The sequence below is a fragment of the Diprion similis genome, chromosome 2, assembly GCF_021155765.1.
Source record: "Diprion similis isolate iyDipSimi1 chromosome 2, iyDipSimi1.1, whole genome shotgun sequence".
Lineage (NCBI taxonomy): Eukaryota > Metazoa > Arthropoda > Insecta > Hymenoptera > Diprionidae > Diprion > Diprion similis.
The window spans coordinates 10,942,753-10,970,669 of NC_060106.1; the positions used below are offsets into that span (position 1 = coordinate 10,942,753).

At 38.7% G+C, this 27,917-nt stretch overlaps 4 protein-coding genes across 9 annotated transcripts in view; 2 read left to right on the forward strand and 2 right to left on the reverse strand.

Annotated features, from left to right (window-relative positions):
• The first annotated feature begins 68 nt into the window (after nucleotides 1–68).
• Nucleotides 69–10,021, forward strand: LOC124416511 (ATP-dependent RNA helicase DHX30-like). Its single transcript, XM_046897650.1, has 12 exons — nucleotides 69–265; nucleotides 408–513; nucleotides 953–1,629; nucleotides 1,785–2,179; nucleotides 2,306–2,589; nucleotides 5,737–6,732; nucleotides 6,870–7,211; nucleotides 7,394–7,638; nucleotides 7,842–8,058; nucleotides 8,270–8,459; nucleotides 8,906–8,988; nucleotides 9,077–10,021. The coding sequence occupies exons 1-12, from the start codon at nucleotides 121–123 to the stop codon at nucleotides 9,282–9,284; spliced, it is 3,888 nt and encodes a 1,295-aa protein (XP_046753606.1). The 5' UTR covers nucleotides 69–120; the 3' UTR covers nucleotides 9,285–10,021.
• Nucleotides 6,855–27,836, reverse strand: LOC124416516. Of its 2 annotated transcripts, XR_006930775.1 has the most exons (6): nucleotides 27,673–27,836; nucleotides 24,743–25,024; nucleotides 23,910–24,143; nucleotides 23,630–23,840; nucleotides 23,042–23,475; nucleotides 6,855–6,865 (listed from the first exon to the last, which is right to left on the reverse strand). XR_006930775.1 is itself a non-coding variant. In XM_046897659.1 (5 exons), the coding sequence occupies exons 1-5, from the start codon at nucleotides 27,707–27,709 to the stop codon at nucleotides 23,205–23,207; spliced, it is 1,035 nt and encodes a 344-aa protein (XP_046753615.1). In that variant the 5' UTR covers nucleotides 27,710–27,836; the 3' UTR covers nucleotides 22,823–23,204. The 2 variants fall into 2 exon arrangements, 1 of the variants encoding a protein (XP_046753615.1); XM_046897659.1 differs by lacking the exon at nucleotides 6,855–6,865 and having other exon boundaries at nucleotides 22,823–23,475.
• The window catches only part of LOC124416513 (HIV Tat-specific factor 1 homolog), a 44,112-nt gene continuing 25,375 nt past the window's right edge, over nucleotides 9,181–27,917 (forward strand). The window contains exons 1-4 of one of the 3 annotated variants that reach the window (XM_046897654.1): nucleotides 9,181–9,301; nucleotides 20,625–21,222; nucleotides 21,484–21,682; nucleotides 21,763–22,122. In XM_046897654.1, coding sequence (XP_046753610.1) covers nucleotides 9,241–9,301; nucleotides 20,625–21,222; nucleotides 21,484–21,682; nucleotides 21,763–22,122 — 1,218 coding nt within the window. In that variant the 5' untranslated portion in view covers nucleotides 9,181–9,240. Of the gene's footprint in view, nucleotides 9,302–20,014; nucleotides 20,165–20,450; nucleotides 20,535–20,624; nucleotides 21,223–21,483; nucleotides 21,683–21,762; nucleotides 22,123–27,917 lie in introns of those variants that run through there. The other 2 variants (XM_046897655.1, XM_046897656.1) reach the window with 2 other exon arrangements.
• Nucleotides 10,555–19,902, reverse strand: LOC124416512 (X-linked retinitis pigmentosa GTPase regulator). 3 transcript variants are annotated; one of them, XM_046897652.1, is made up of 12 exons: nucleotides 19,849–19,902; nucleotides 17,405–17,530; nucleotides 14,444–14,536; nucleotides 14,295–14,357; nucleotides 13,589–13,912; nucleotides 13,208–13,360; nucleotides 12,882–13,046; nucleotides 12,333–12,454; nucleotides 12,171–12,251; nucleotides 11,101–12,091; nucleotides 10,934–11,022; nucleotides 10,555–10,829 (listed from the first exon to the last, which is right to left on the reverse strand). In XM_046897652.1, the coding sequence occupies exons 1-12, from the start codon at nucleotides 19,877–19,879 to the stop codon at nucleotides 10,806–10,808; spliced, it is 2,262 nt and encodes a 753-aa protein (XP_046753608.1). In that variant the 5' UTR covers nucleotides 19,880–19,902; the 3' UTR covers nucleotides 10,555–10,805. The 3 variants fall into 3 exon arrangements, with proteins under 3 accessions (XP_046753608.1, XP_046753607.1, XP_046753609.1); XM_046897651.1 differs by having other exon boundaries at nucleotides 10,934–11,040; XM_046897653.1 differs by lacking the exon at nucleotides 14,295–14,357 and having other exon boundaries at nucleotides 10,934–11,040.

Here is a 27,917-nt window from a genome sequence, read left to right on the forward strand (position 1 = left end):
AGTTTTCTGTTACTTCTTCCGCATTGGGCTTCATTCAACTACTACTACTACACCGTAGGCCATGCACATTGGGTATTGGTGGTAACTGTACTGCTTAGGATTTACGAAACGCCGGCGAGGATGTTGTCTACCGCAAAGGATTCGCTGAAAAAGTCTCACAATTTATATTTATACAATAAGTCATTGACGCGCATAACGTCTCTGCGTGCAACGTTTACGCATCATGTTGAAAAGAATCAATGTCGCGAATCGTACGCGGGAAATGGTATGTTCCTAATGCCGAGCAGTTGAAATAACCTATAAGCATGATGCAATTATAAAAGTGTGAATTGTTGCCGAACAAAAAAGCTTTCATCGGATAAAGTGCTCGTTGACGTGTTCAAAATTTTATATTTATAATGTTTCAGTTGACTGTCTGTCAGATCACAACACGAAACAAGAGGTAACAATGCAAAGTTCTTCTCATCACCAGGCAATATACAATCAGCAGGGTTGGTTTACTTCTGCACAAAGGTAATATTCATGACTAGCACACAATTTATACTCATTTATTCTACACTACAATGTTTTTTTGCAAACAAAACTAGCTCATTCTCAGCTGTTTCATGTTTGCAATAATACTGATCATCGGCACCCAATGTTGGAAATGACTTGTCATTAACTTCACTCGTGCCTATTCGTGATGAATGTACTTCGACAAATGATTAAGCAGCCTGCAGAGCGATTTTGTAACTCATTTAACGCTAGCGTTAACTTTTAACGCTAATGCATAGCCCCGCACTCACCCGCGCAGCCCGCCAGTACCTTGTTTTCTGTTAAAAATTGTCAATCCATGGCCATCCCGAAGCGTCAACTAGCGGAAAACAAAAGTTAACACTAGCGTTAGTTGCGTTAACGAGTTACAGAATCGCTTTGCTGGTTTAAACTTTTGTTTTGGTATTCTTTGTTTCAGGTCTAACAGTGGAGAAATTGGACAAAACATATTTGATGTATTGTTAACCAATCTTCTTAAAGCTAATAGTATAGATAAGCAGGGTATTTTCTTACACAAGACGATGGGCCATCTCCCGGCTGTAAAACTGCAAGCGGTACATGCCACTTTGGAGGATAACTCAAAATTACCTCCTTCTACGCTACATATGAACAGAAAAGTTGACCGATACAAAAAGCATGAGATAGCTAATATCAAGGTATCAAAGACAGAGCGATTTTTCAGAGAAAATCATTCAAGGACAATGTTTTTGTCCAAGGAATTTACAAAAAGTCCTGTTTTTAACTGCATCAATGCGTTACATACCAGTGCATCAAACAGAGTTTCATTTGATGATGAAACGAGCAAAAAAATGCAAAATCGAAGGTCATTTGCGAAAGACGGAGATGAAGATTTTAATCAACAGCATGAGAATTATAATGATGATTTCCATTTTGAATCAATGAATCCGACGACCGATCCAAATCATAAAATCAGTAAAAATAATATTTGTGATGACCCCATCGATTTTTCGAAGAAAGTTCCAAGAAAAAGGAAACCAAAAAGACATTCACAAACCTTACATTCAGATTGCAATAAAGAAGATCAAGATAAGCACGCGTCACATCATAGCAATAAAGTTACCGTCAGCCTGCAAAGTATGACTTTCAGTAGCTTCTATTACTAAAGAGTTGTTAGCTAGTGAATTTCTCACTTTTATTTGATTTATGTCTATTTTGTAAAGTTGCCATTCTAGTCACCTTCAGGATAACTGAGTGAACTCTATGTGATTCAACCAGTTTATTATTTACAGAACTCGAAAAGTTGTACCCAAATCCAAAAAATTCGATGGATAAAATTTATTCAACTATCAGCACAGAATTCAAAGATAAAGTGTACATGGTGAAACCAAATTATCAAACTATATTCTCAGACAAAGGTAAAGTAACACTCTGGCAAGCTACCTACAATGTATTATGGCCAAGTGAAATGAGTTTCACGGCTAAAGCTAAATCAAAAGCAGCTGCTTCTAGCGCAGCAAGTCTTAAGTGCTTACAATATTTGTTATCTAATGGAAAGGTGAAAAATGATTCACCAATTCTCTACAGCCTTAATGAACTTAAGGATATTTTGGATCCACCTATCAGAATACAAATTCAGCCAAAGTTAATTGAGAGTGTAAATCAAGTTCTAGATCAATACAATGAGGTATGAATACTTAATATGTCTAAGGTTGCAATTCAAATCTTAAAAGTTATTTACAATGATAATTTATAAGATTATACATTTATTTATTAGTGGATAGATTGTAATTAATATTTTCTTCTGTTCTAGGATATAGTACAACTTTTGACCAGTTCAGAAACTGAAGCGAATAAAATTCACCCATCAAAAATTGAATTGACTGACAGTGACGAAGACATAAATGAAGGCGAAGCGATTTCACCTACAGCAAGCCATACGATTGAAGCATCTGATTGCTTATTGGATCCGCTTAGAGGAACACCATTAATTCCACACAGCAAAGATATTCTGGATAGACGAAATATGCAAATGTATCTGAGACTCAAAGCAAGGGGACCTGACAGTCACCTCAATTTCCCCATCAGGGAGTACAGGTAAACTGATTAAGACTGGCTAAGACCTTTGGAGAGTAAAGAAAATTTTTTTGAACCACCATAACTTTAAAGTCCCTCTTTGAAAACTTTGAATCTGGAACTTTTTTTATTGGAGCTATTTTTATATTTTAAAATGGTATATATGTCAGTTGTTCTATTGATAACAAAGTGGTGAGCACGAATTGAGTCAATGCTAACAAAAGTTTGTTGGGGGTCGATTGTTCGCTAAATAAAGTCGGGGAGATTAAACATGGTCAGAGTTTCATTTTTGTTAATATCACTTTTTTTTAAATCAATTTCTGGGGGGGAATATGTGAGAGCAGAAAAAGTTACAAAACTTAATTTTTTTTCCACCAGAGGTTACTTTTTTGTAGAGTTTGGATCATTTCAGCAAAATCTGTTTTTTTTTTTTAATGAATCGTGGATGTGTATTTTTTTTATTCCATCAGGGAAAGTATGATGAGCCGAAGATAAAAAATCCATATTTTGAACCGTAATTTCACGTGAAAAAACATAAATAAAAAACTAACCAAATAATTGCAAAAACCCTACGCTCCATTGTAGATAATCTATTTAAGAATATTTTGTCCAAATTTCAAGTCAATCGGATTAACATTTTTCGAGATGTATTTACAGTCAGATTGGAAAATGTAGTTTTGAGATAATCGCAAAAGAAAGTAAATGTGTGCGGTTATTCGAGTAACAATCCACTTTTCATGTTTGACACTTAATCAGCGATTCCTGGCCCATACATGACTCATTTGACAGCTGATTGAGCATTCTGGGTTTCTTTTTTGATAGCTCTGTGCGTTTGGCGAGTCTCTTTCATGCTTTTTTGAGCTCGGACGTTTACGGTAGCGCAACACTCAGTCGACTTCTATGTGCAAACTGTAGCAGCGTTACATTAAAAATGCTTGTAGCTTTAACAATTTTGTGAATTCCAATACGAGTTATGGCTCAAATTATTCGTAAGACTTGAAGGTTAATTATAATTTTAAAAAAATATTAAAAATCACGAAAGTCGAAAATTTCTGATTGGCCAGACCCCTTAAATAGCTATGTCTCCGAGATAAGACCTTCGTCGCTCTTAACACTTTAGCATTGAACTGCTGCAGACAGGGTGAATTCAAGAAACAAGTTTCACGAATTATCGAATTTCACCCGACTGATCTATTTATTACTTAACTTTTATAACACAGCATTTTTCTTGCAAGAGCGATGTCGAGAATATTAGTAGAGTTCTGTATGATTAAAAATTCTAGAGGAAATTTGAATACAAGAGATGTACTAGTTGATAAATTCCATAATCCCCACAATATTTCTATGAAACTATACAATTGTGAGAAGTATGTTCTACAGCTGTTCAATTATGAGAAGGATTTTGCAACTCTTGTCGAGATCTGGGGAGGATTTAATGCCCAGGAATCGGAAGAAAATTGTGGAGACATGCCTATATATTAAAAATATTCATGAATTTTACATGTCTGCCGCTGATCTGTGCCATATTTTTCAAAGCGTCGATTTAAAATAAAAACGCTGCGCGCGCACGTGGCGCGTACACGACGTATCCGATGTCCGAACCACGTGGGCCGATCGTCCTTCGCCTTGCCTCACAAACGAAGGCGCATGTGGCAATGGGGCGACCTTGCGCGGGCTTACAACCTCCCTGCAAATTGGCTTATCGCCATTTCATATCGCGAGTAGATTCGCGATGTGAGGGAGCGACACTCGCTGCAAAATTGGGAACATCGTCACTATGACCTTGACCCACAAAATGTACGGCCAACCGGAGTTTTCTACCAGGTTGCCCGCATTTTTAGACTGCGGTGACCCTGGCCGGTTTTACCGCTTGCAAACTAGGAAGCTCGAGCCTTCTCACCGGCCTTGGCCGGTGCTGGTGGCCGTCAAGTGACGATAAAATACAGCCAGCGACCTCCAAGTCACGAGCTGACCGTGATTTTCGCGATACGCGGCCTCCAATCCTCATTTTTCAAACATTTGCGCCGATTGCTATGAACGCGCTCGAGAATTAGCCTTGACATGAAAATTAACTGCGAATTACGCAAGCATCTTGCGTTTTCACGCCATCCCTTCAAATAATATTATATTCACTTGTTCATCTAGATTTTAGATTTTTTGGTCGTGCATAATTTGTTAGTAAGCATAGTAAAAATCATTTGAAAATTTTCACCGTTTGGCGATCGATTCTCCGTTCAAATTTACGATGCGTTATACAACATGTATTCTTTTTATGTTATAATTTTCAAAGAATAATTTTTCCTCTTTATTCTAACGAAATGTATACGCATTTACGATCATCTATAGGTGTTGGCGATACTTGCGCGAATGCTATTTTTGTCGTATGGCACTCAAGTGGGGGAAGCATGACGTAATTTGACGCGTATCTTCACCGCTCGACGGTTATATGACGTATTCCAACGTATTCATGACGCGCCAAATGCTCGCGTGTGTGCTTTGCGCTTCAGATTCTGAACATGCCGACACTAGGTTCAATTTTAGCTAATGCTGTCGCAGCAACATGTGGTAACATGTGACAATTCCATGAATTTCGCACGTTTAAGTTACTGTGCGATTTGATTATCGATTATATATTTATGACATATTATTGATGTGCATTGACAAAAATCGAATCTTTACGAATTCTTCAGTTTGAATATTTATTTTATATGTGAAGGCAGCTTTATCGACGTCCCGCAGGTATTGGAATTTCGAGAAATTTAGATATTCAAATATTTTTGGGAAATTATGAGTAACTCAGGCAATTTTATTAAAAATCAAATCAAATTATTCGCTGACATACTATGTCAAAGATAATTAGTGCTTGATGCTCAGTTTAATTAACGCGTCTCGTAGTTGCATAAGATACTTTACTGAACTAAAAAAAGTAGGATTTGGCTAAATTCCTAAGTATTCAGCTTGTATGCAGAATAAAAAATACATATGTAACAACAATTTCTTAATTGGAAACTTTGAAGAAAAGTTATATATGCTCATTCTAATCTCGCAGAAACATGTTAAACGAGAAGATAGCCAATTGAAAATTTTATTCTGGTGCTAAAGCAAATATTTAAAGATACCAACTGCTCGAAAAATATTTAATGCTGAACATTTTTGCTTGCTCTGTAGAGAGGACATCATAAATCAAGTTGAAGCACAACGCATTCTGGTTGTCAAGGGTGAACCAGGCTGTGGAAAAAGTACGCAGGTGCCACAGTTCCTTTTGGACCATTTTACGGAGCATGGAAAAGGAACGGCCTGCAATATCATCATCACACAACCACGTAAAATATCAGCAATTTCATTAGCCAAGCGTGTGGCTGCTGAGAGGAAAGAAAATTTGGGAGAATGTGTCGGTTACCAAGTAAGATTGCAAAAGGTTGTCCCAAGTGGGCCGAGTGGCGGAATCCTATTCTGTTCAAGTGGAGTACTTTTGCGAAGATTACAGCAAAATCCTGACTTGCTTGGATGTTCACATGTAATTTTAGATGAAGCGCATGAACGGGACTTGAATACAGACGTATTGATTGTATTCCTGAATCGAGCTTTGAAAAGAAATTCGGAATTGAGACTGATTATCATGTCTGCCACAATAAACGCTGGCTTATTTGAGAGGTATTTTGGCTGCAATACGATCAGCGTTCCCGGCTTTATGTACCCTGTGAAAATGCATTTCTTGGAGGATATAATGCGTCTTCCCATTAGGGGTATCACCCATCAAAATATGAATCTAGCAAACCCATCTGTAAACACTGAAGACCTAGCAAAATTAATTGAGTGGATCTCAAAAAACAAACCCAACGGTGCTATCTTATGCTTTCTCCCAGGATGGTCCGAAATACGAAAATTAAAACAACGTTTAGAAGAGACCTTGAAATCTGAAACTCACCTGATTCTGCCTATTCACTCACGGCTTCCTTATTCTGATCAGCTGATGATTTTTAATAAACCACCTGATGGAGTCAGAAAAATAGTTCTCGCAACGAATATAGCTGAAACTAGTATAACTATCGATGATGTAGTATATGTTGTGGATTCTTGTGCGCACAAGGAAGTCCGGGCTCATGACACAGGTGGTTGTATGATTGACAATCAATGGATATCAAAAGGAAATGTAAATCAGAGGTAATTAATTAAATGCATCAAGTTTATCAAAAACTCATTTCTCACACACCTGACTCAATAATAATGTTCGATCAGATTAAGATTTCATTTGGTTTTTCTTCTAAATTCGAACATTCTTATGTTATTTGTGTATCTAGGAAAGGAAGAGCTGGTCGTGTACAGCCTGGTGAGAGCTACCATTTCATAACTAAGGATAAATATGAATCGCTCAGCGCGTTCCCGATACCCGAAATTATGCGTGCTGCACTGCAAAGAATTGTTTTGGAGTGCAAAACGTACACATTAGAAAAAGCAGCAGAATTTTTCTCTCAGTTGCCCGAACCACCGAGAACATCATCTGTGCAAAATGCAATTAATGAATTAATAGAAATTGGTGCGTTAAATAAGAACGAGGATTTGACGGCATTAGGAAAAAGAATTGCACTATTCCCTGCTGAGCCTAGACTGAGCAAAGCTATGGTTTACGCTGCTATCTTCGAGTATGTATTAACTTTTAATGTTTATATAGCTAGAGATCCGGGAGTTCACTTTGTGTTCCCATACACTCAAATTTGTCGCGTGTTGTACTAGTAGATGAAATTGAAAGTCAAATCCTTACCAACTCGGTGTAGAGAGAGAGAGATGGTATACTCTCATTCTAACCTGATGTACCAATTTTCAGGTGCCTGAACCCAATTCTCACATTGACGGCATTACTGTCTGTAGACATTGAAATATTCACAGATAGTTTATATGACAAATCACCTGTGCGGAAAGTCAAGATTGATTTTGATCCTGTGAGCGACCATCTTGCCATAGCTTGGCTTTTCGAGCAATGGAATATGCATGCCGATCAAGATGAAGATGCGGCTTATCAATTTTGTCAACAATCACAGCTTGTATCTGCCAGGATGTTTTTCTTGAAAGGTTGGTATTCAGAATTACGTAATTTATTTTGTATTTTATCATTGTACATTAATTGAAACGAATTACATCTCGAAAAATTTTATTCGCTTTCCTTGAAATGCCGTACTTTTATAATCAACACTTATTAACCGTTTTTAGATTTCTCTTAGCAAATATGTATTATTCAACCCATTAATTTTATCTGATTTCTGCTTGCATTGCAGATTTGAAAATTTTGTTCAGTCAGTATCTTACTCGTTGCCGTATAATGGACCCATACGTCAATTGGAGAAGCTTAGGTTCAAATGTAAACACAAATTCAACAAATGATGAGTTTGTACGTGGTGTCCTCTTTGCTGGATTAGGAAGGGTACTTCAGAATAGAGGTAGAGGATTAAAAAACGGCAGAATCAAGAAGATTAAAAATGTTATGCTCATGCAGTAAGTACTTGTCATTGATTCTAATCAATCATACTCGCGTACCTCAATGAATCTATTTAGGTGCTTTAGCTCTGCGTTAGCATGATCTATTCCACTTCATAGAGGATTTAGTTATAATTTCTATTCTATTTTCACGAGTATGCAAATTATAGTTTGTCGGACATAAATTGCGTGTTTGGGCTCTTTAATACCACAATCCTTATGCTTACAGAAATGGGCGGAGAGCAACTTTGAGATCCGATAGCGTCAATTACAACAGAGAAGAATGGCCAAGTCCTTATCTCACCTACCAACAGTGTGTTCACAGCAGTGAAAGAAGAACTGCTATAATTGGGGAAAGTACTATTATTTCACCACTCGCAGTCTTATTGTTCAGTGAAGGAAACATTGAAGCACGTAATGTAAGTTTTATTTTTAGCTTAAATTTCGCTTTGTAGTTACAGATGAGAAACACGCATAGATAAATTGAAGATTTAATTTATACAGTGTCTTCGAGATTTTAGTACTTCATGTCCACTCTGTTTATAGTATTATCTGTGACCATATACCATACTTTCAGATATATTAGAGTGTGCCAAAAAAAAAATCTCTGATTTTTATTTTAGGTATTATTTAAATGGAAAATGTAAAAAATAAAATAGGCACCTCTAAATATCAATATTAAGAGCTTATATTTGGTTGAGATATTCTATTCAAGATGCACTACCAAAATTTTGATGCACGTTTAAAAAATAATTTTTTTTTTTGGCATGCCCTAAGGTACATGGTATATTCAAGGTTTCAAGTTCTACTCTTGAAGCAAAGTAATTTTTATTCAGTAATTTATTCCAACATCGAAATTTTACAGTATCGAGAAACTAAAATTGAAACCACCGATGTCTTACTGACATTCCAAGATAAGAAGAACGTCCGGCTCATTTGCGATAAAGAGTAAGAATGCATTTTTAATTATTCCTCCACCTCGATTATTTATAGTCCGTTTTTCACTTCATCTACATTGTAACCATTATCTTTACAGAACTGCAGACTTGTTACTGAAGCTGAGGAGTGCGTTGCAGAATGTAGTCCGTCACTTAATCGAATACAGAGGCTTGGATGGTGCTGACAATAAGAACAATGCAACAATTGAATTGTTCAAAATCGTACTGATAAATTTACTCAAAGAAATTTTAAACGAAGCAAATGGACTGGATGATCAATCTGAAGGGTCTATTCATCAAGCTTAGAAGAGTGGTAGTACCAAGTTAGTATGGTTTTTCTCCAGGAAACATACTTTGTTTTGGTGGGATACTTATTTAAACCTGACCGCCCAAGGCAAAATTAGGCTCTTTGAGTATACATACATTGTAGTTAATTGGTGAAGTTTTTTTTCAAAGTGTTTCGATAGGGTTCTATGCCCTATGCTAAGTGTTACAGCGCGACCCTATTATTATTATTATGAAACCTCTACTTCACCGCGACCGCACAGTGCAATATCGTATTAGTTCGAGTAAAAGTCGAGGTTTTTTGAGGCCAATATTGCTGTAAAAATTCGTACTCAATTTATAAAATGGGATCGAGGTACATTGGGGAGATGTTTGGACATTTTCTTTATCGATTGAAAGAAGTTCATTTTTAATTTAAGTATTCATAAATATGCGTAAAAAAGGCAATATTAAAAATAAATGTATCTACTTCTGTGATTGCAACTTCTCATAAAATTCGACTTATATTTGGTTCCTAAGAAAAAATGGGGGTCGACTTATATTCAGGATTGATTTATACTCTGGCTAATACGGCACTTATTAATGTGAATAACCTCGTGAAAAGCTTTATTGAAGACTATCAAATTTAAGATAGTCCGTCAGCCGGAAGCTAAACGAACGTACAGCTGATGTATTTTATAATTTATTCAAGTATTATAATTATTCCCTAGGACATAGTGTATAAATGTAAATTTGTATGGAATGAAACAATTCTTAGATTACTTATTTCAATGATTATCAAACTATCCAAGCATTAAGGGTCTGCTGCACTCTACGGGTATTGCATCAAATTTTTCTCCGAAACCGCATAAATTTTGAATATTTGTTTTTGTGAATTGGACTGTTCGTGTGGTCAGCGCTTGGACCAATCTACCAGTGGGTTAAAATGTTGTGAGTTGAGGTATAAAAAAAACGGAAACTTCATACGGTTCAGCGTTGATAAATTTGGGTTGGACATCTTGCGTATAAATACTTTCGTATAAATTTTGGAAATTTGGTTACTCGATCCACTTACCTTTTTACCTAAGAGTTTTGAATTTCCTTTCTCAGATTCCGAAGGTCTATCCACATTATTGACCATAGGACCTTTTTGTTGCTCATGGTAAACTAATCAATGTTCAGACATTATTCGGTAAGTTTACGGACTATTGCATGCAGAGGTGGCATTTCAGTGGGCGTGTTGTAACTGCAGTGAGTACATAGGCCGTTGAAATTTGTATAAAATGTCAAAGTCATCCTGCTGTTCTTTTTTATATTATCTCGTGTGATATATTTTCATTTATTGTATATTATATTATTTATTACAAGATTAAATTATACTAAGAACAGCCTTAAATAACTTAACGTTTTACACATCTACAATATTTTGATACTAGAGCAATATAAAGTGACATTGCTTTCCTGTATAATTTTGATTTCGTTCACAACTTGGTCCCGAGCCCGGATCTTGTATAATTTATAAAAAATATAATAAAATATAACTTCACGTCCAAGTCGTCTCAGTTACAGCACGGTGCACATTCTCGACTGGAACAAAAATAACCAATTACGGAAGGTAGAAAGTATAGAGAACGCTTCGAAAATTCATCGTATAAACAAAAGTACGGAAGTTGTATGTACACGATTCTTACTTTCACTTTTGAATTAGATGCACTGCCTCCATTAACACCATTTTGCAGCTCCTGTGGTTTTTTCCCTTTGAATAGTTTCGCAATTTTTCCTATAACAGGATACGTTTCTGTTTTTATCGGTATTGTATCGGGGAAAAAATTGTTTTACCTAATAGACATTCAGGTACCTGTTTTTTGCGGTGGAGGTTCTATTACGTCAGCATCGTCCTGCGCCATTTCCGTCTCTCCTTTTTCCTGTCCCTTTTCAAGTTCTTCTTCGTGTATTTTGTTTTCTTTTTCTTCCATTTGTTGCTCCCTGTCTGGAACCGGTTGTTCTTCTCCATTTATTGATCGAGCTGTTTTAGAACTTCGTCTCGTATCCGATTTCTTAATCGCTTCCTCAACTTCATGAATTTGATTGCTTTCTTCAAAAGGATTTTTAGAATCCCCAGATCCGTTCCTCGACGCGTTACCGGCACTTTTTGCAGATTCACTCGGAAGTGACGCTATCTTCCCTTCATTCATCGCTTCATCCGACAGACCAGATTTTTGTCTCGGGGGCTTAGGAGGAGGGATTTGATGTTCGTCCACAGGAGATGCTGGCTTTTCCATTGCCGAGGCAGAGCTAACGGGTGATTTAATTTGCCTATCAATCGATCGATTACTTCGCGCTGAAATGGTAGACCTTAAACTAGCGGTCGCTGATTGCATCCTTTCCACCGATTGCTCGGCGTTATCTACTTTCCCAGAATCATCTTTGTTCGTCTGATTGTTGTTCGTTGTTTCGTCAGTTTCGTTGGCTAGTTCGTTCAGCAATTCTTCAGTCTTATTCTCTTCCTCTATGTAGTCGGCGAGCTTTTTAGGGAATTCCGGTTTCTTGATATTGTTCATCGCGTCTGTAACACTGCCCATCATACCCTCAGCGGTTTTTTTCACCACCTCGACGTCTTCCTTGACGGTATCGGTGACATTTTTCACCACGCTTTCGACTTTGCTCTGCAGTTCCGCCTTCGCATTCGTCAAACTATTCTTCACCTTATCCGTCGTCTCCGTAACGCTATTTTCAACAGACTTTATCGCGTTGTCGAGATCGTTCTTGTCTGGCAATATGTCACCCGCAATTCGACCAAGGGCCGCGATCTTCAACGGTGGTAGAGAATTCTTCCTCGCGACGTGTTCCTGAAATACGAGACTTGGACTTTATACTCCGCGACAATGGATAACCATACAAAATTTTCTTTCAGGTATCGAAACTTACCGGTTCCACATCAGCAGGCTCTTCCTCGACTTCTTCACGCCGTTTGCCGATGAGAATCGTGTGACAACCGCCGCACGAGACCTATGAAACAATTTAAAAATTTGTCAACGGCGGTTCAAAATTTACAACGAATATTACAGTAACGTATGTAATTGTTCGTACATCGGTTATCATGAGCTCTTCATATTTAGCTCCATACGTTATTTCGTGGACGTTGTTTTCATTCTCTTCAAGCCCGAGTTTGCCGTGTCTTCCATCGCCGCACATAAACAGCTTGCCAGATTCTGTAAAAATTGTATATTTTGTAAAAAAAAAAAAAGGTAGAGTTGGGTTTAATTGAATGCGACTAAGCTTGGGATCTAACGCCGACTTTTATGATACCCAAAATTGAGTTATATTGTTATAAGTTCGATATATATATATAATATTCCTATAAGTAATATTATAAAAAATAGACTAGATACAACTTAGATAATGATGGTTAGGTGTCATTGTTTTAATTTCCGAATATTGAAACCGGAGTAAAAATAAGTCAAACGTGTCGTAAAATTTTTTTTCTCCCGTCGTTCATCAAATTTAATTTGGGTTTTACAAGTTCCAGTTTTTCAGCGCGTAACGCTAGCTGTTCAACTTTTAATCTTCCGACCAACAAAAATCCCGTTGTGGAAAATTTTTTCGTCATTATCGGTACACTCGAAATTTATTACCTACCTGTAACTAAAGCCGTGTGACTTTCTCCGGCAGCGATTTCGGTGATAACTTCTCCCTCTGAAACGCCACGCGGAAGAAGCTTCGGCGTTTGTACTTCTGTAACGTCAACACCCATCCCTAATTGCCCGCTGACGTTGCTTCCGAAGCAGTAGAGTTCGCCGGTTTCTGAACGTGAAAAAATGAACGTTTCGTCGTTGTTTTCTGTATCTTCGATTTCAGAGAAGCTGCTTGAAGCATGCCAACTCCGATTCGTTCAAATTCTTTGCAGGCAACTTCGATGCAGTTTAGCTCTGAACTATAAATATTTATAGAAATTTCTGGTGTACCTGTTAGAACGAGACTGTGGTGTCCTCCACAAACGATCTTCGCAACTGGACCCGGAAGCTGCAACTGTTTCGGAGCGGCTTGGGTAGAGAAGTTGACAACGATTCCCAGTTTGCCACTTTCAGCCTCACCACAGACGTATATGAGGCCGCTTTCTTAAAAAAATAATAAAACGTGGTTGGTAAAAGGAAAGTGAGAAAAAGATTAAACAATCCGAAAAAGTATTCGCTGGTCAATGACCATGAAAGGAACTTTCTTGAAGATGAACGAATACATTCGAGTGACGAAACCTGTTTTTTCGGAGGTCAAAAGCATATTTCTTATTACCCGGCACAGTGCCAATTCCTGACGTTATAATTCATTGATTCTTCTGAAATATCTACCAGTCAAAAACGCCGTGTGATAGTATCCAGTGCTGATCGCTTTTATGGTTTCTGGAATCGGAACCTTCGTGGGCTTGTTGACCAAACCGGAAGTGCCGGCCAGCCCTAACTGTCCCTCAAGATTACTGCCCCAGGCGATGACTCCTCCGTCACTGAGGAGTGCCATAGAATGATGAGACCCAGCAGCGACCTGCGATATGCTTGGCCCAGTCGACCCGCAGTCGTAAATCAGAACCGGAGTAGTGGAACTGTCTCCAGCAGCCAATCCTCCGCGACCTAATTGACCTTCCTGGTCGCTTCCGCATGCAAAGATCTTTTGACCACCTGGGTAATAGCAATATGCAATGTACTTCGCTTCCTTTGTATCAATGAGATACTTATTATTATACTTTGCGATTTGGTGCGTTTTTGATATTCGAGAAACTCTCTAGACGAACCTTGCGACCTTTTACCTGTTTGAGACCAGACGTCCAATCAGTCTCGGGTAGACGGGTTATACGTATTCAAAGGACTCTTTCATTTCTAATGAGCTTTCGGGTACCAGAGGATCGATAGGCGTATATATCTGTCTCTGGATAATCGGGTGAAGTATATCGTTCAATATAACCTGCATGCTTGTTGGATTCTAAAGAGGTTGGTGACCCTACGATCTAATCAAATGGTGCGAGTGCTTGGATCAAGATTGATAAAGAAATCGAACGCTTACCAGTACATATCAGAGTGTGAGCTCTTCCGCACGCAACGTTAGTCACCTTTTCTGGTTTCAGGACTGAAAGAGGTCAATGATTTAAAAAAAGTAAAATAAACGAATGATTATCACTTTCAAATCTACAAAACGGTTCTGACGTTACTCACTCTTTACGCAAGACGGTTTGCTAACGTGGTTCTTGTGCCCGAGGCCCAACTGCCCCCAGTCATTGCTCCCAAACACGAAAAGCCTGCCGCTTTCTGAAAAATGGAGGATAGAAAATTATTTTCACTATTTTATATTGAATTTTTTTTTTGACCATTATTTCTTTCGTCGAGAAATGCTGCAAAAAAAAAAAAGAACATTGAGGTATTACCTACGAGGAGTGAAAATTTTTACTTCAAAGTCAACGTTTTTCACAGCGGCCTCGTATCCAATGGCGTGTATCTGCCTTTACTTAAACTTGCATACCGGGAAACGAGCGAGGGTAATAAACGCGTTCTTTTTTCTCTCTGAATTTACGAGTGGGCAGCCAACGTTGCTTGGGCAGATTTAGAACAGCAAGCGGTGCTTTTCTAATCGACTTATGTTAATTCGACCCAAGGTAGCTTTCGCTATAGCTACGAGTGATATGTGTATGGTGGGACGTTGAATACTTTTATACTATAGCGTTCTAAGTCACGATGAGTAATCACTTGAACCTAGTAATTGGCGAGTTTCTTTCACCGCGAGCGTCAGCGTGATTCCAAGAAAAAAAAAAAAAAAAAATTACCTCGAACGAACAGAGTTGAAAAACATTGTTGACAATTCTCGGCTAAAATCAAGAGCTATATAAAAGCAGAGTTATCATCTTTTTTTTTTTTATTTAAAGTGAAACTTCTATTTATCTACCAGCAAAACGTAGTTTTTCGGCAACCCCAGCGATATGGAGCTCCTCCTTCCGAAACCGTTATACGTCTGCATCTTCTTCATCTAAAATGCTACCGCCTACATGAAAGCTTCGTTGCACGTCACACGAGCGTTTGCAACTTTAACAGGCATACAATATTTGCATTATTGATTCCCGAGCATAACTGGACAGTGGATATTCCGTGTGCGTGTGTATATTGTGCGCAGAATACAGTGTAGATAGAACAATGTGCAGGAATAACGGTTTGCGCTGCTACGCGTTGGATCTAGCATCAAGAATTGCAAATCGAGCTAGTTTCGATCCTGAACTTTACACTCGCACCTCGGGTCCTGTGACTTTTGATCTTTGTCCTGGCAAGAACCGTACATCCTAATGAACGCGAAGGAAGGTCGGGCGAGGACAGGGTCAGCACAGGACCTTTCGCAGCGTGAGATTGCGTGAATGGATAAGAATCCACGCCGCGGTTTTACCTATAAGACTTCGCCGAAGCAGTATATATGCTAATATATCCTTACCAATTGTATCGCGTTCTCAGAACCCTTGTGGTTATATTTCGCGCATATATAGTATGCCACCCCTAAAGCTATTTGTACTTTTTCGTCACTACGTCGTGTGGCCGCGAATTTTCCCTCAAACTTCAACTTTTTAATCCTGATGAAGTTTTATACTGTTTTTCAATGGTCTTTGAACTCAGAGTGTAATTACTGTACATACGTATGCCTACAACAACACCAATGCTATGTCGGTCTTCAACTTCTGGTTCGCATCGTCCAGTCATTCGCGACACGAGGACGCGGTTGTTCCGTTTATAGGTATAGATTGCTCGGTATTGCGGCTGTGATGTCGTCGTTACGTGACCGTTCCCCAGCTATAATGTCCCTCGGTTCATCGGAGGTTTTTTTTTTATCGGCTTGTTGATCTAACAATAAGTTTTAGCCGACGCATGCGAAACTCATAGATCAATCCCGGTGAATAGAACAAGTTATATGCTAATTCCCTTATCGCTGGGTTCTGTAATATACGTGTGAAAGGTTTAATACACGTATATCGTTCGTTTCGGCTTGCAAATTAATCCTATCTGCAACGCGATGGTATGTTGTAAAGGTCTTGCCTCAGAATTTTGGGTAATCGGTATTTTCCGTTTGCAAATCTTAGAAAACTGTTCGATAAAGACATTCGATTTCATGAGTTAATATGTACGAGTATTTGTTTTTTTTTTTTCAAAAAAATCAGGTGTCTCAGGAATACTGACGATCAGGAAAAGTTCAGCGATATACGCAATATACACGTGTAAAATTAAAATGTGAACACGTGGCTGTTTGATTGAACAGCTGCTTGATATTCGTTCATGTATATCGATTTTTACGTAAATCATTTAGCTTGCCAGAACCTTAATCGATACTACGCATCACCTGTCGCATATGGCGGTTCTTGGTTCACTTGCATACGTATAGGTATACATATGTACGTGTGTCACCATTACTTCTGAATCTAATCGCACAGTTCTTTTAGCCGGGCAGCAGGTGCCACCATCACGTGAAAAGTACGTGTACATGTACGTGTAAGTTACAGTGTACGCGGAAATTTACACATTCTGCAATCTGCTACTTGACCATAATGCGAGGCTTTATTGCAAGGAAGGTCATTGCCACACTTGTGAACATTTTTTACAAGTCTATTTATGTGCAAATATGTTGAGAATTGTTTTAACAATGTAGTGTTTCTGCTGTGAACTAGGTACTTTCTGCAAATCTGGAATTCGCTGCACTTCGGAGGAATTGACACATCCGAGTATTGCCATGGTAAAGGTTTTGCAGCAGTTAATAGTATTAGCGGTACCACAGTGGCCTAAAAAGAATACGAATTATCTGGAAAAAATTCAGAGAGTTAATAGTTTCCACTCAATTGGAGTTTCAACGTGACGACGAGGGTCCAGGAAACGTTAGTGAACGAGACGTGGTTCACAAATATTCCGGTACCGATAGGTCAAGCAAGATAAATTTTCAAGTGTATATTAAATAGTCATTCGCCTTTTTCGAATATGCTATCTTTACGAATTATCGCACCATGACGCTGGTCAGCAAATTCCGATTATACAATATGGAAGGCTAGAAGGATTTAATGCCTTTTTCGATAACGTAGGTAGTAGATGTACCGGGACAAGTTATATGTGTGAAAAAATTGCAAGTGGAATTATTACAGCAGCGATGGCACTCACGGCAAATCACGGCTGAGTGCTCGTCCCCACAAACGATGGACACCACCGGGTCCTGACGGATGAAGAAATGCGATGCGAAATTATCGGCAAATCTGCTGCGCCCGATAGTGAATACCGCACCGGTATCTGAAACAAAAAATCTTGCCTTAGCTATTCTTGATTTGAGCTTGCAATTAGCAATAACGTTGGCTTTTAGGTGGATTGTTCAAGAGAACTATTATTACACCATCATCGTCGGCTTGATGGCCAATCTTAAGAGCTCGTAATTTACTCTTGGTGAATTTCAAGCGTGAGTAACGTCATTCGGGTCTTTGCTAGCACGTTAAAACGTAATATGTGTAATATCAGTTTCAAACGTTACAGAATTCGTATAATTGTCTACCCTGGTGCTGTTAGAAAAGAAATCGTGTGTGCGTCTCGCTACACGAAGCACGTGCAAGCGGTAAATAATAGTATTGGGCTGATATGTAGTATTGATTTCTGATGTAGTCGATTTCAGGGAATACAATTCAGTATGAATGCTCTTCTCGAGACTTGCTTGTGATGGTCAGTTCTGTTCCAATAATGTACCACGTCAATCGACTAATCTAAGCAAGTTGAAATCAAATGAAATGGTGCCGTTTGAGTAGTTGTCAATAGTAGATTAGTATAGTTTGAAATTCGTCATGCTTTGCATTCCAGGCTCGCGACAGACTGGGAACACCGGGAAACCGGGAATAGTTAGGGAATTTCGTTCATTGGGAAGAGTCAGAGAATTATGATCGTCTACATCGAAAAACGTTTTATAAATTGTGTCCAAACTCAAACCGTGCTTCGTAAATTTAGCTAATCTTGCTTTTGGAAATTCTATTGTGCAATTTCTACGCCCTCCTCCCCTGTGCCTCCAACTTTTGGAGTTTCTCGTCGTAAAATCTGCTCAATGTTACCTGAGTTTCGTGGAAAAAGGTCAGGGAATTGTGAATTTTTTGACGGGAAAAGTCAGGGAATAATCGGGGAATTTTATCTTATTGTTAGAAAAATTGTTGCCACCCTCCATTCGCTTGATCGGCGTAATGAATTGCGATATCGCAGAGAGAATAGGAAAAAGCAATTCGGGAAGGGAACAGAGGTGAACAGGTCGCCTCAACGATCATCTCCGCACATCAGAAGCTAGCGATCTGCAAATTAATTTTTTTACATTCAAGCTTTTGGATTTCGAGAGAGCAAAAGACCGAGTATTCTGCAGCCAATGTACCGATCCTGAAAAAATTGAGGATATAAATAATCGATAATAATGTAACACAAGCAATAAAAACGGAATAATACATTATACATATATCATGATTTTTGTCAACATTTCATCGCCGCGTTAATGGCTGTCGAAATGTCAACAGATTAGAAACTACGATTACATTGATTTACTACTTCAACAAAGTATCACCAACTTTTCGCCGTATCGAGAAGAATTAACCAACCGCTATAGCTACTATTACAATAACAAAAAAAACTTGTATTCGTAATATCTAAACATGTCTTAGGCATTATATTTTTTAATTAAGTTTCAGAGGGCAAGGGGAGCTTGGTAGTTTTACAGGTTTTAGGAGCGGAGTTACGTCTCTCCAATAAATGTACCTGTAAACGTAGGTATGAGTTCGTGAAACTTTTTCGTTTCAAATATTCGCAGTTTCGCAGATTTCTACGATAAGATATATTACTGAAATATTTTATGGAAAAATAACGGCAAAGTGAATTTTTTTAACATTGTACTGTTCCAACTTCTGTACAAGGTAGCATCGTTGCATTTGATCCTTTCGACTGTTTAATTCCATTGATGGAAATGAGGTTTGGAAATAAGTTTATCAGTAATCTTCTATCTTCATGTGAATCGCAAACAATTTAGTTCGTCTTGGTATTTGCTTATACCGTTAATTATCAGAATATTGTGATTTAAAAATTTTTCCAACTGCAAGTATAAGAATGTGTTTTTTTTTATTTTTTAACCAAAAGAAGGAAAAAAACGTCGAAAAAATCACGATGTGCATAATAACTTTTGATCTTTGTATGAACTGTACAAGTTTGCTGCAAGTTTGAATCTGATTATCTATAGCGAATTCACATTTCCGTTATTCGAATGTGAAACAGATTTATAAAACAAATTGATTGCGTCGAACTTAGGTTTCCCAGTAATGAGGGTAGAAACGAGTCGTTTTATACCTATAGCATTGGTGTTACGTTTAACACTACGACTTTGATCCACTTGCTTGTTTATAACTTATTCACGATGAAATTACTCCGCTAGCCGGTAATTATAACTGCGAGACACGTTTGATAAAAGACAGAAGACTTTTTCTTTGCGAAAACATGAAAAAGCTCCAGCGTAAAGATTCTAGTATTGTTTGAAATGTAATGGGCACCATAAAACAAGGTAAATATCGTGTAAAATATGAAAAAGTACGATCGCTTACCCGGTATGTTGTCTATATCTGGCAGACCCATGTTTGTGCCTTGTGTCGCGCAACCCGACTGACATTCGTGGCACTACCAACACCGCGTTGCCTAGCAACAGGAAATCAATTAACAAATTCCAAAACAGTACCAATCGCGGTAACCAGAGGTCGCCACAATCGCCGTCGTTTACGCTGTTGAATGTTGGCCGACTAACGTCGAGAGTCTTTTTCGAATTGTTCTATTTTTCATCATTGTAACTGATTTATCAATTCAAAACCTGACTGTCAATCATCTAGTAATCGATTCGCACCCCGGCAAGCTTCCGTCAATGTGGTATGTGGAGATTACCGGTATTAACTTAACCTCATCTATCCTAACCTAACCTCTGTTGCGGGTTTATTTACAAACAAATTCAGTAAATTCGCTATAATTACTTGGACTTTTGATACTTTGATGATTTTAGCAGTTTTACTAACACTTAGCGTGATAATTTTGCTCTAAGAGTACGTTCTGATCATTTGAAATTATACGAATTTAACAAATTGATAACATAACCTTAAAGCCGTTTCAATTTATCGAAATTTGAGGCCTGGTACTGGTCTCTCAGGTCGTTGTTAACTAAGAAACCTTTTTCCTCGTTTGACTTACTTATACTATAGCTGGTTTTATGCCTTTGGAAATGGTAAAATATAAAAATTTGTTGTTAAGGAAGGAATCTAGAAATATCGTAGATTTTCTTGTAGATACGCTAATGGAATTTACATCGATGATATTTATCTCAAAAGTTTTACAGGTCCTCAAATAACAAGTGGCCACCAATCGACAATGAGTGAAACAGCTCGGTTTCCTGCTGAGGATGAGCAGATCGAAGAATTTGACACAGATGACGAAGATTCCGAGACCGAAACAGCTGCAACAAACACTGCAGTGCCAAAATCTACAGTGATTCAAAACATTGAGCCGCGTCGACCCTTGCCTGTCAGAACTCCAAAACCCTTGGCTAATCAGTATAGGCCCAGAAGAGTTGAACAGAAGATAACAATAAATATAAAAACACCTCTCATAGTTGAACCGCAAAAAGTTGCGCCAAAATCACCGGAAAAAGAAGTCAGTGAAGACAACAGTGTCATCGAAGATCCAGAAACAGAACCGAAAAGCAATGAAAGTGCTGTTGCAAAACAAAGTGCAGATACAACAGCGTCAGATTATGAAAAGCACTTGTCGTATGAAGGTTCTCTTTGTATTTACACGGAACCTGGAACTGGGCGGCAGTTAATTTGGAACACAGAGCAAAATGCTTGGGTAGCTAGAGCGGATGAAAATAATTCACACAATGAGTCGAAGTCAGATAATTCAAATGAGCCTGTGAAAACTGGAGGAGAAATTCACGAGTAAGTAGTGGTTTTTGGATCTTAATGCTATGAAGGTAATTATTTCAATGCTAAATAACTTAAAACCAAGCTGTTATCGCCTAAAGCGTTTTGCAGACGAATCGAAGTGAACAAGTTTTAACAAAAGATATTTCGATGAATTGTTAAACATTCGAACTTTGTACAATGAATTATTCTAAAAAAATCTTTCTCAATTGATAAGGCATGGTTGTAAAATACTCAAAATTAATTTAAATTACGTTCATTTGCACAAAATTGCAGAGCATCCAGGTCTGAGAATGATCTGGACTCTGAAACGGTTGGCGCTGAATCGGTCAAAGATGCGACGGAAAGAACAGGGCCTGAAGCTGCTGTGCCTGGTGGTATTTACGGATTCGAAGGAGACACTCATACCTACACCGACCCCAATGACGGAAGTGTGTACATATGGGATAGAGAGAAAAATGCATGGTTCCCTAAGGTGATTGCTCCACAAAATCACTTTTTTCCATTGTCACTCTTAATATTCCAGTTTTTATTATCAATGATATTCCTTTTCAGGTCGACGATGAATTTTTGGCCAGGTATCAAATGAGCTACGGTTTCACAGATTCCTCTACCGCTGAACCGAACATTCCAGTACCACAAGTGAAAATAAATCCAAAAATCGAGAAGGAGAATCGAAAAACTGAGGCAAAGAGAAAGGCTCAAGAACCTTCGACGTGGTTCGAAGTCGACGAAGCTCATAACACTGCGATTTACATCACTGGTCTTCCATTGGACATTACAATGGAGGAGCTTACGGGGATTGTTACCAAGTACGGGCTCCTGGCTCGCGATGACAAAGCTAAGGATAAAATCAAGCTGTACAGGGACGAGGATGGTCAACCAAAAGGAGATGCTCTCGTCACGTACATAAAGGTAGGAATTTTATTCCGTTTTACACTTAAATTATTACACAACGTTTCTATAGAATTCAATGATATCGCGTATGTCTGCATTGGAAATCGCGGCTAGAAGCGGTGACATACGTACTACAGATTCTGGGATGGAGTAAAGTTTTAGCAAGATTAAAGTACGTGCTAATTTGTACAAACAGTCAATCATTGCGCGACTTGATTCGCTTTGTGGCGCACAGATCTGTTAAGTATGCATTTACTTGTTCTATGTACAATAGAAAAGCGTAACAAAGTAGTGCGAGTACATACATACATCGAGCATACATAATTATTAAGTAACTATAACATTAGCGACTTTTTCAAAGCCTGGATAGATAGAACCGTTTAGCGAATATTCCCATTTTCTGAATGTAGTTTTCTGAATTATCACCGTATGATACGATCCCTTTTACTACCGTAAAATACGAAAAATGGTATCTACTTTGTAAATCATTTTTTTCGTGAGAACCATTGTGATGCGTTTAGATCTCAGCATGGCGAATATTTGCTATTCTAATTCTTTCTATGCATAAAAGCGTAATTTCTGACTTAATATATAATTAATATATGTAGGTATTTTCATTAATTATGTTGACTGTTACAGCATATTTCCAAAATTAATAGTACCTAATTGTAAGTCCATTACTGTTTTTTTTTAATTCTTTTTCTTTTGTTTGTTTTACGGGAAGCGGTCTGTTTTTCTCAGTTTTCAAATCTCTTTCTTTACCAAAATTATATTAATGATCGGTGCAAAATTATCAGCCCAGCTCTGAAATTTGGCACAGATTTTTACACAGCGATCTCACCACTGTTATCTTTTATGCAATTATTGTATTTTTATTTGTATTTGGGTATTCATTTAAGTAGCGTGTAGGATTCATTTGCAATAAATTATACTATACATATATGTATATAATATATATCGTTAGGGTCAATCGGATCCAGCCGCGGCGTTATTCGAGGACGAATTTACTCGCCTTGCGTTTTCACCGTTCAATAATTAGGTATTTGTAAATGCCGCGCATGTTTAGACCGAGAATTTGTTAATTTCCCCTTTATCTCGGTCTAATCTTTTAGCAATACTTCTGTTTCGAATATGTTGCTTATCGGAAATTGAAACTCCGTCTTCTCCGGTTCTGCAGCAAGTGCCTTCGGTTTAGACTCGGGTCTCACAGGACTCTCTCTCGAAGTTTCTTTGCTCGGCGAATCTATAACGTTTTTCGCCGACATTGCAGCCTTAACCGGAGCACTGACCCATTGTTCTGGCTCCTTGTTTCCTTTCGGTTGAACCCGCTGCAACCTGTCGCTCAATTCCGCGCCTGGCGCCCATCTCGTCCTGTGAAAAAAAATAAAAAATCATATAATTAGTCTTCGCCTAGTCAGACTTAAGTTTGGAACTTGAATTGAAACAGTTTTCTTCGACGGAAATAATATTTTTCAAATTTTTAAAAAGTATCGGTACAGATGTGCGAAAGGATATCGTTTCGCACCTTGAACGTGCTTCCGCTCCCGATTTCACCCCATTTCCCCACATCGGGTGCGATCTTCTCGGCATCCTCCACGGTCGTCGTCGACTTTTCGACGTCATCACTTCGTTCCTGTCGATTGAGTTTTCGGGCAAAGTTTCATTTCCTCTTGACTCAGCTCTCATTCGTTGCTTTCGTCTTGCCCCGACCCCGTGTTTCCGTTTACCGCCTCTGCCTAAAAATGGAGCGAGATGCGTTAAAATATTGATGAAAATTTTGTCAAGTCAACTATTTATTCTTGTACCTATATGTCTCGCTCTTGTTTGACAAATGTACGGCATTTCCTTGATGCAATCCCTCGGTGACCAATGGTAGTTTCGTCTCGGATTTATGGCCGCACACTGCCATTGCTCGGTTTTTTGGTTCACGGATTTTAACTTGCCAAATCCGTTGTAGGATATTATTTCGCCTGATACACCCCATGTCCACTTCATTTTTGACCTGTCGTATTTGGCGCCGATCCACTGTTCGAACGGCCCTGAGAAAAACGAGTTAATCCTTTCACATGACAGTTGACCAATGATAGAAATTATGATGAGAAATTTTCTCGCTGGAAATAAAAGGGGGGAAAAAACTTTTTGCTTTTACAGCACCCTTTTCAAAAATAGATATATTGAGAATCGTGCTATCGATTTCCGATTGCAATGAACAGGTCTCGTGTATAGACACTCGCATGAATATACATCGGAATTCAGAGGTCGATCATTGTGATCTTGCAGATAATGCATCGGCTCTCTTGTATGCACGGAATGTCGCAGCAAATACCGTGTAAATTGTCGAAACAGTCCGACAGTCACGTGCATTGTAAAATCGACTCGATACAATTATTTCTCGCGTTTGTTTAACCCGTTGCGCAATATTCCTCGGTGGCCCAATTTGATCCAAGCCCTTATCCACTCGATCAGCAATGAACAGAAGGACGGAGCCACTCCTCGGCTCAGCGTGTTCTGCTTGGACGATGACTCGAGGATTTATTGCGGCAAATGATTTCGGTCGATGACTATCGGCTCTCTTTCGCTGCGGGGTGATCGGATCACGAATATATTTTATAGGCACCTTATTTAACGTTGTACTCACTGAGACGTAGTTGAATCAGGTACTTCCTCAATTTTCTGTTCATGCCCCTTTTAGTAAGCGTTGCTAAAGTCGATTTCCTGTCCTTGCAATGAAAGTGGGCTTCTTGCCAATTGGCTATACCTTTGCTCAAGTAAAAGCAGTCACGTTTCATTCGCACAAATCCGTCCGGGCATGAGAATCGTCTCATCCCAAAGTTCGATCTCGAATTTGACATTTGGTTTCTGAACGTCGATGTTTCGGGTAGTCCAACAGTCTGGGGACTGTACTGCGCCAAAACCGTGCCTGGAAATAGAGAGTGAAAATTTTCTCACCACCCGCATTTCTCTGAAGCCTATTGTAGTCAATCATCACTCAGACAATTCTAAATTAACACCGCACGTGAATTATATTTACGAGATGAGTTCTCATTGCAGTTTAGATATTCATCTATTTTAGACTAGAAACGTCAGACAATTCGGGAAGTTGAAATGCTTTTGGATATTTTGAACCAGACCTTTGCCCTTTTCACGGTCGTCGAGTGTTTCGACACTGAAATTTCAAGTGAAAAAACTCATATTCGTAAAAATTGATAAGAAAAAATCATTCGGTAAAGATATTCAAGTTTCCATTGGAAATTTTGTTAGAAAAAAATGAGCTAGTTTGCGCATGCATCGCAGCCCTGTGAATCTAATTTGAAGGAATAAAAAATGATTCTCCCAATTTTTGCTGTACCGAAAACAGTGTATTTCATAACGCATTCGGCGGGTTCGACGCCCTCTTAACGGTGCAAGGTATATATATGTATAATACGCACAGTGAACGCATGAACCTTGATATCACATGTACCCATTGTACTGGAACATTACTTTTAACACGTACCTATTCGCCTATTCCATAATTTTATCTATACGAGCCAGTGACATCATCTACGCACGAGGCGCCACGTGCTGTTCGAATGTGCGTGTGTGTGTATTATGTTCGCGTATAATCGTACAGGTCGCGCTCTTTACACACATGATACGGTGTTGCGGTTCAGGCTTCTTCGATATTTTGCTACGCGCCAGTTAGAATTTTTCGCACGCGTGTTAGCGTATAGAATATATGTTACGTGTCGGATAGTTGCGTGCGGATTACGTGGTAGACGCAGGCAATCTTTATGCAGTTCGCATTTCATCACGTTGAATAAACCTGTATTCAGCACCTGGGCCAAACATGGAATAAGGAAGTTCAATACCACCGTTGCGGAGAAATTGCACAAACCGTTTCTTCCTTATTCTTACCGTTCAATGCCACGTCCCGTATGGAATTGCGAACTCATATATATTTTTACAGTAGATTAGAAATTTTCGATTTCATCGACTGTGTTGCAGATAAGTCGATTGTGTCATCTCACAGCCTCGCCTAATAGTCTTTGCATAGAGCCTAGTGTGCAAAATTCTTACGGTAGAAAAGAATTTTCTCTCCAAAATTAACTCGCGTTATAATACGCCCGTAACGGATCACTACCACTATGACCTTTACGGCTAGTTTTGCGATAAAACTTTAATGCGACGAGTTTTAGCTGTCTATAAGACCGATGACGTCGAGTGTGGACTTGGTTTGATTGCCTTCTATCTTTCGACCCGTTACACTCGCAGAAAGCTCATTCAATGTCAGACCACGGATGGAAATTCTGAAATTCTGAAATTCAGGTTCAACGTACTGCCAACTAAATTTCTTTACGGAAAATCCGGGAAAAATGTTTGGAACTTTCTCACAATCAGTGACGTCTTGTCTAGTCTCATATGTAGGAGTGCTGGTTTATAGGTCTTGTCTTGTAAGCCTAGGCTTACAATCGCGGCGACTTTCATTCACGCAGATTGTGGTACAAGGTTGTAGGATAATCCGTCTCCGTTATTAATCACGGGCTTGCCGCAGTGTTTTAACGTGCGGTCACTACGTCGCGACGTCGGAACGCGTCGCTTCGCACACGTGACAAAACCGGCTTACTTGCGCTAGTTAAATGTCATAATTACACGCGTTATGCTGCACTTCGAATTGGATCTGACGCGCAGGTTATTTTTGCAATTCTCCGATCGATCGTTTGGGTTCTGGTTATTAGCGAGGCGGGTTAATTCAACGCTTGTCGATTTCGCGAGAAGCGTATAATGGAAGGAGAAACCCGATCCGACTTGAAACGGAGAACTGCCGCAGGTGTGTATAACTTAATACGAAGACGACTATTCTCGAAACGCCATAAATTTTTACCGAACAATAAGAATTCCTTTAGTTTCTATTTTAGAATTTTAACTAACCGCGTTCGACAATTTAACGACGTCCCTCCTTTAATAGTCGGTGAAATTTAGCGGGTGTCGAATGATTTCAGGCCAGTGAATGGGTTTGGACGAGAATAGATTCTGGACGCGCGAATATGTGTTGCTCGTATGTTCTATCAGGTCAATCAGGCGCTAGAAGATCTCTAGGATTCACTTATTGGAATCGATGGGTTGAGGTCACCGTATCGACGAAATATCGGTTAGAATTTAAAAAATTTGTTACCTGCAAAGGTAAAATTATAATATATGGATTCGCCCGAATATTTTCTGACTTGACTATAAGAAATTTGAATAAAAATTTTACTGGATTCACTAGTTTCTGGACTGATAAGGTTCGCGAGTTTGCTTTTATCAAGCTGAGCTTTTTGAAGAAAAAAAAAAAAAATGATCCCCGTTATCACTGCATAATTTTAGAGAAAGAAATATTATTTTCATCCAACTAGTTCAGAGGTCGATCGACGAAGTTGATTCAAAATTTCGAAAATGCACAGCTATACCCGAGTAAAAAGCGTGAGGAATCAGATTCATTCACGCGGAACCGATCAGGACGTAAAGAAGTGTCCAGTAAAAACAAAAATCGAACGGACCAGTGAAAGTATAATAATAATAACAATTATTATCATCATTTTAATTTACCGATGGCACACAAAATTGTGATCACAGTCTTCCACATGGTGTGTTTTCTGTCTTCTTTTTTTTAAGTGATAAAAAAAGAAGTAGAAACCGTATTACGTATACGCAGTCACTAAAATCTTATGTCATAAACTCCTGGAGAGAAAAAAAAACAAAAAAAAAAACTTTCACGATCATCTCATCGTCGGCTCATCACTGCATAGGCATAATTTTTTCCTCGCCAGCCGTCCCCCACCTCCTAGGACATA

What these genes read in the sequence shown, in the direction of transcription:
- LOC124416511 (XM_046897650.1), top strand. Translation starts at nt 121, where the DNA reads ATGTTGTCTACCGCAAAGGATTCGCTGAAAAAGTCTCACAATTTATAT. An exon ending in AAAGGAAATGTAAATCAGAG is followed by an intron (nt 6,733 to 6,869) that starts GTAATTAATTAA and finishes TTGTGTATCTAG; the next exon opens with GAAAGGAAGAGCTGGTCGTG. An exon ending in CAGGATGTTTTTCTTGAAAG is followed by an intron (nt 7,639 to 7,841) that starts GTTGGTATTCAG and finishes CTTGCATTGCAG; the next exon opens with ATTTGAAAATTTTGTTCAGT.
- LOC124416516 (XM_046897659.1), bottom strand. Translation starts at nt 27,709, where the DNA reads ATGTGGAAGACTGTGATCACAATTTTGTGTGCCATCG. An exon ending in CCTGATTCAACTACGTCTCA is followed by an intron (nt 24,144 to 24,742) that starts GTGAGTACAACG and finishes CGTTTTTCTCAG; the next exon opens with GGCCGTTCGAACAGTGGATC. An exon ending in GGAGCGGAAGCACGTTCAAG is followed by an intron (nt 23,476 to 23,629) that starts GTGCGAAACGAT and finishes TTTTTTTCACAG; the next exon opens with GACGAGATGGGCGCCAGGCG.
- LOC124416512 (XM_046897651.1), bottom strand. Translation starts at nt 19,879, where the DNA reads ATGGGTCTGCCAGATATAGACAACATACCGG. An exon ending in GCACTCAGCCGTGATTTGCC is followed by an intron (nt 14,537 to 17,404) that starts GTGAGTGCCATC and finishes TCCATTTTTCAG; the next exon opens with AAAGCGGCAGGCTTTTCGTG. An exon ending in AAGAGCTCATGATAACCGAT is followed by an intron (nt 12,252 to 12,332) that starts GTACGAACAATT and finishes ATTGTTTCATAG; the next exon opens with GTCTCGTGCGGCGGTTGTCA.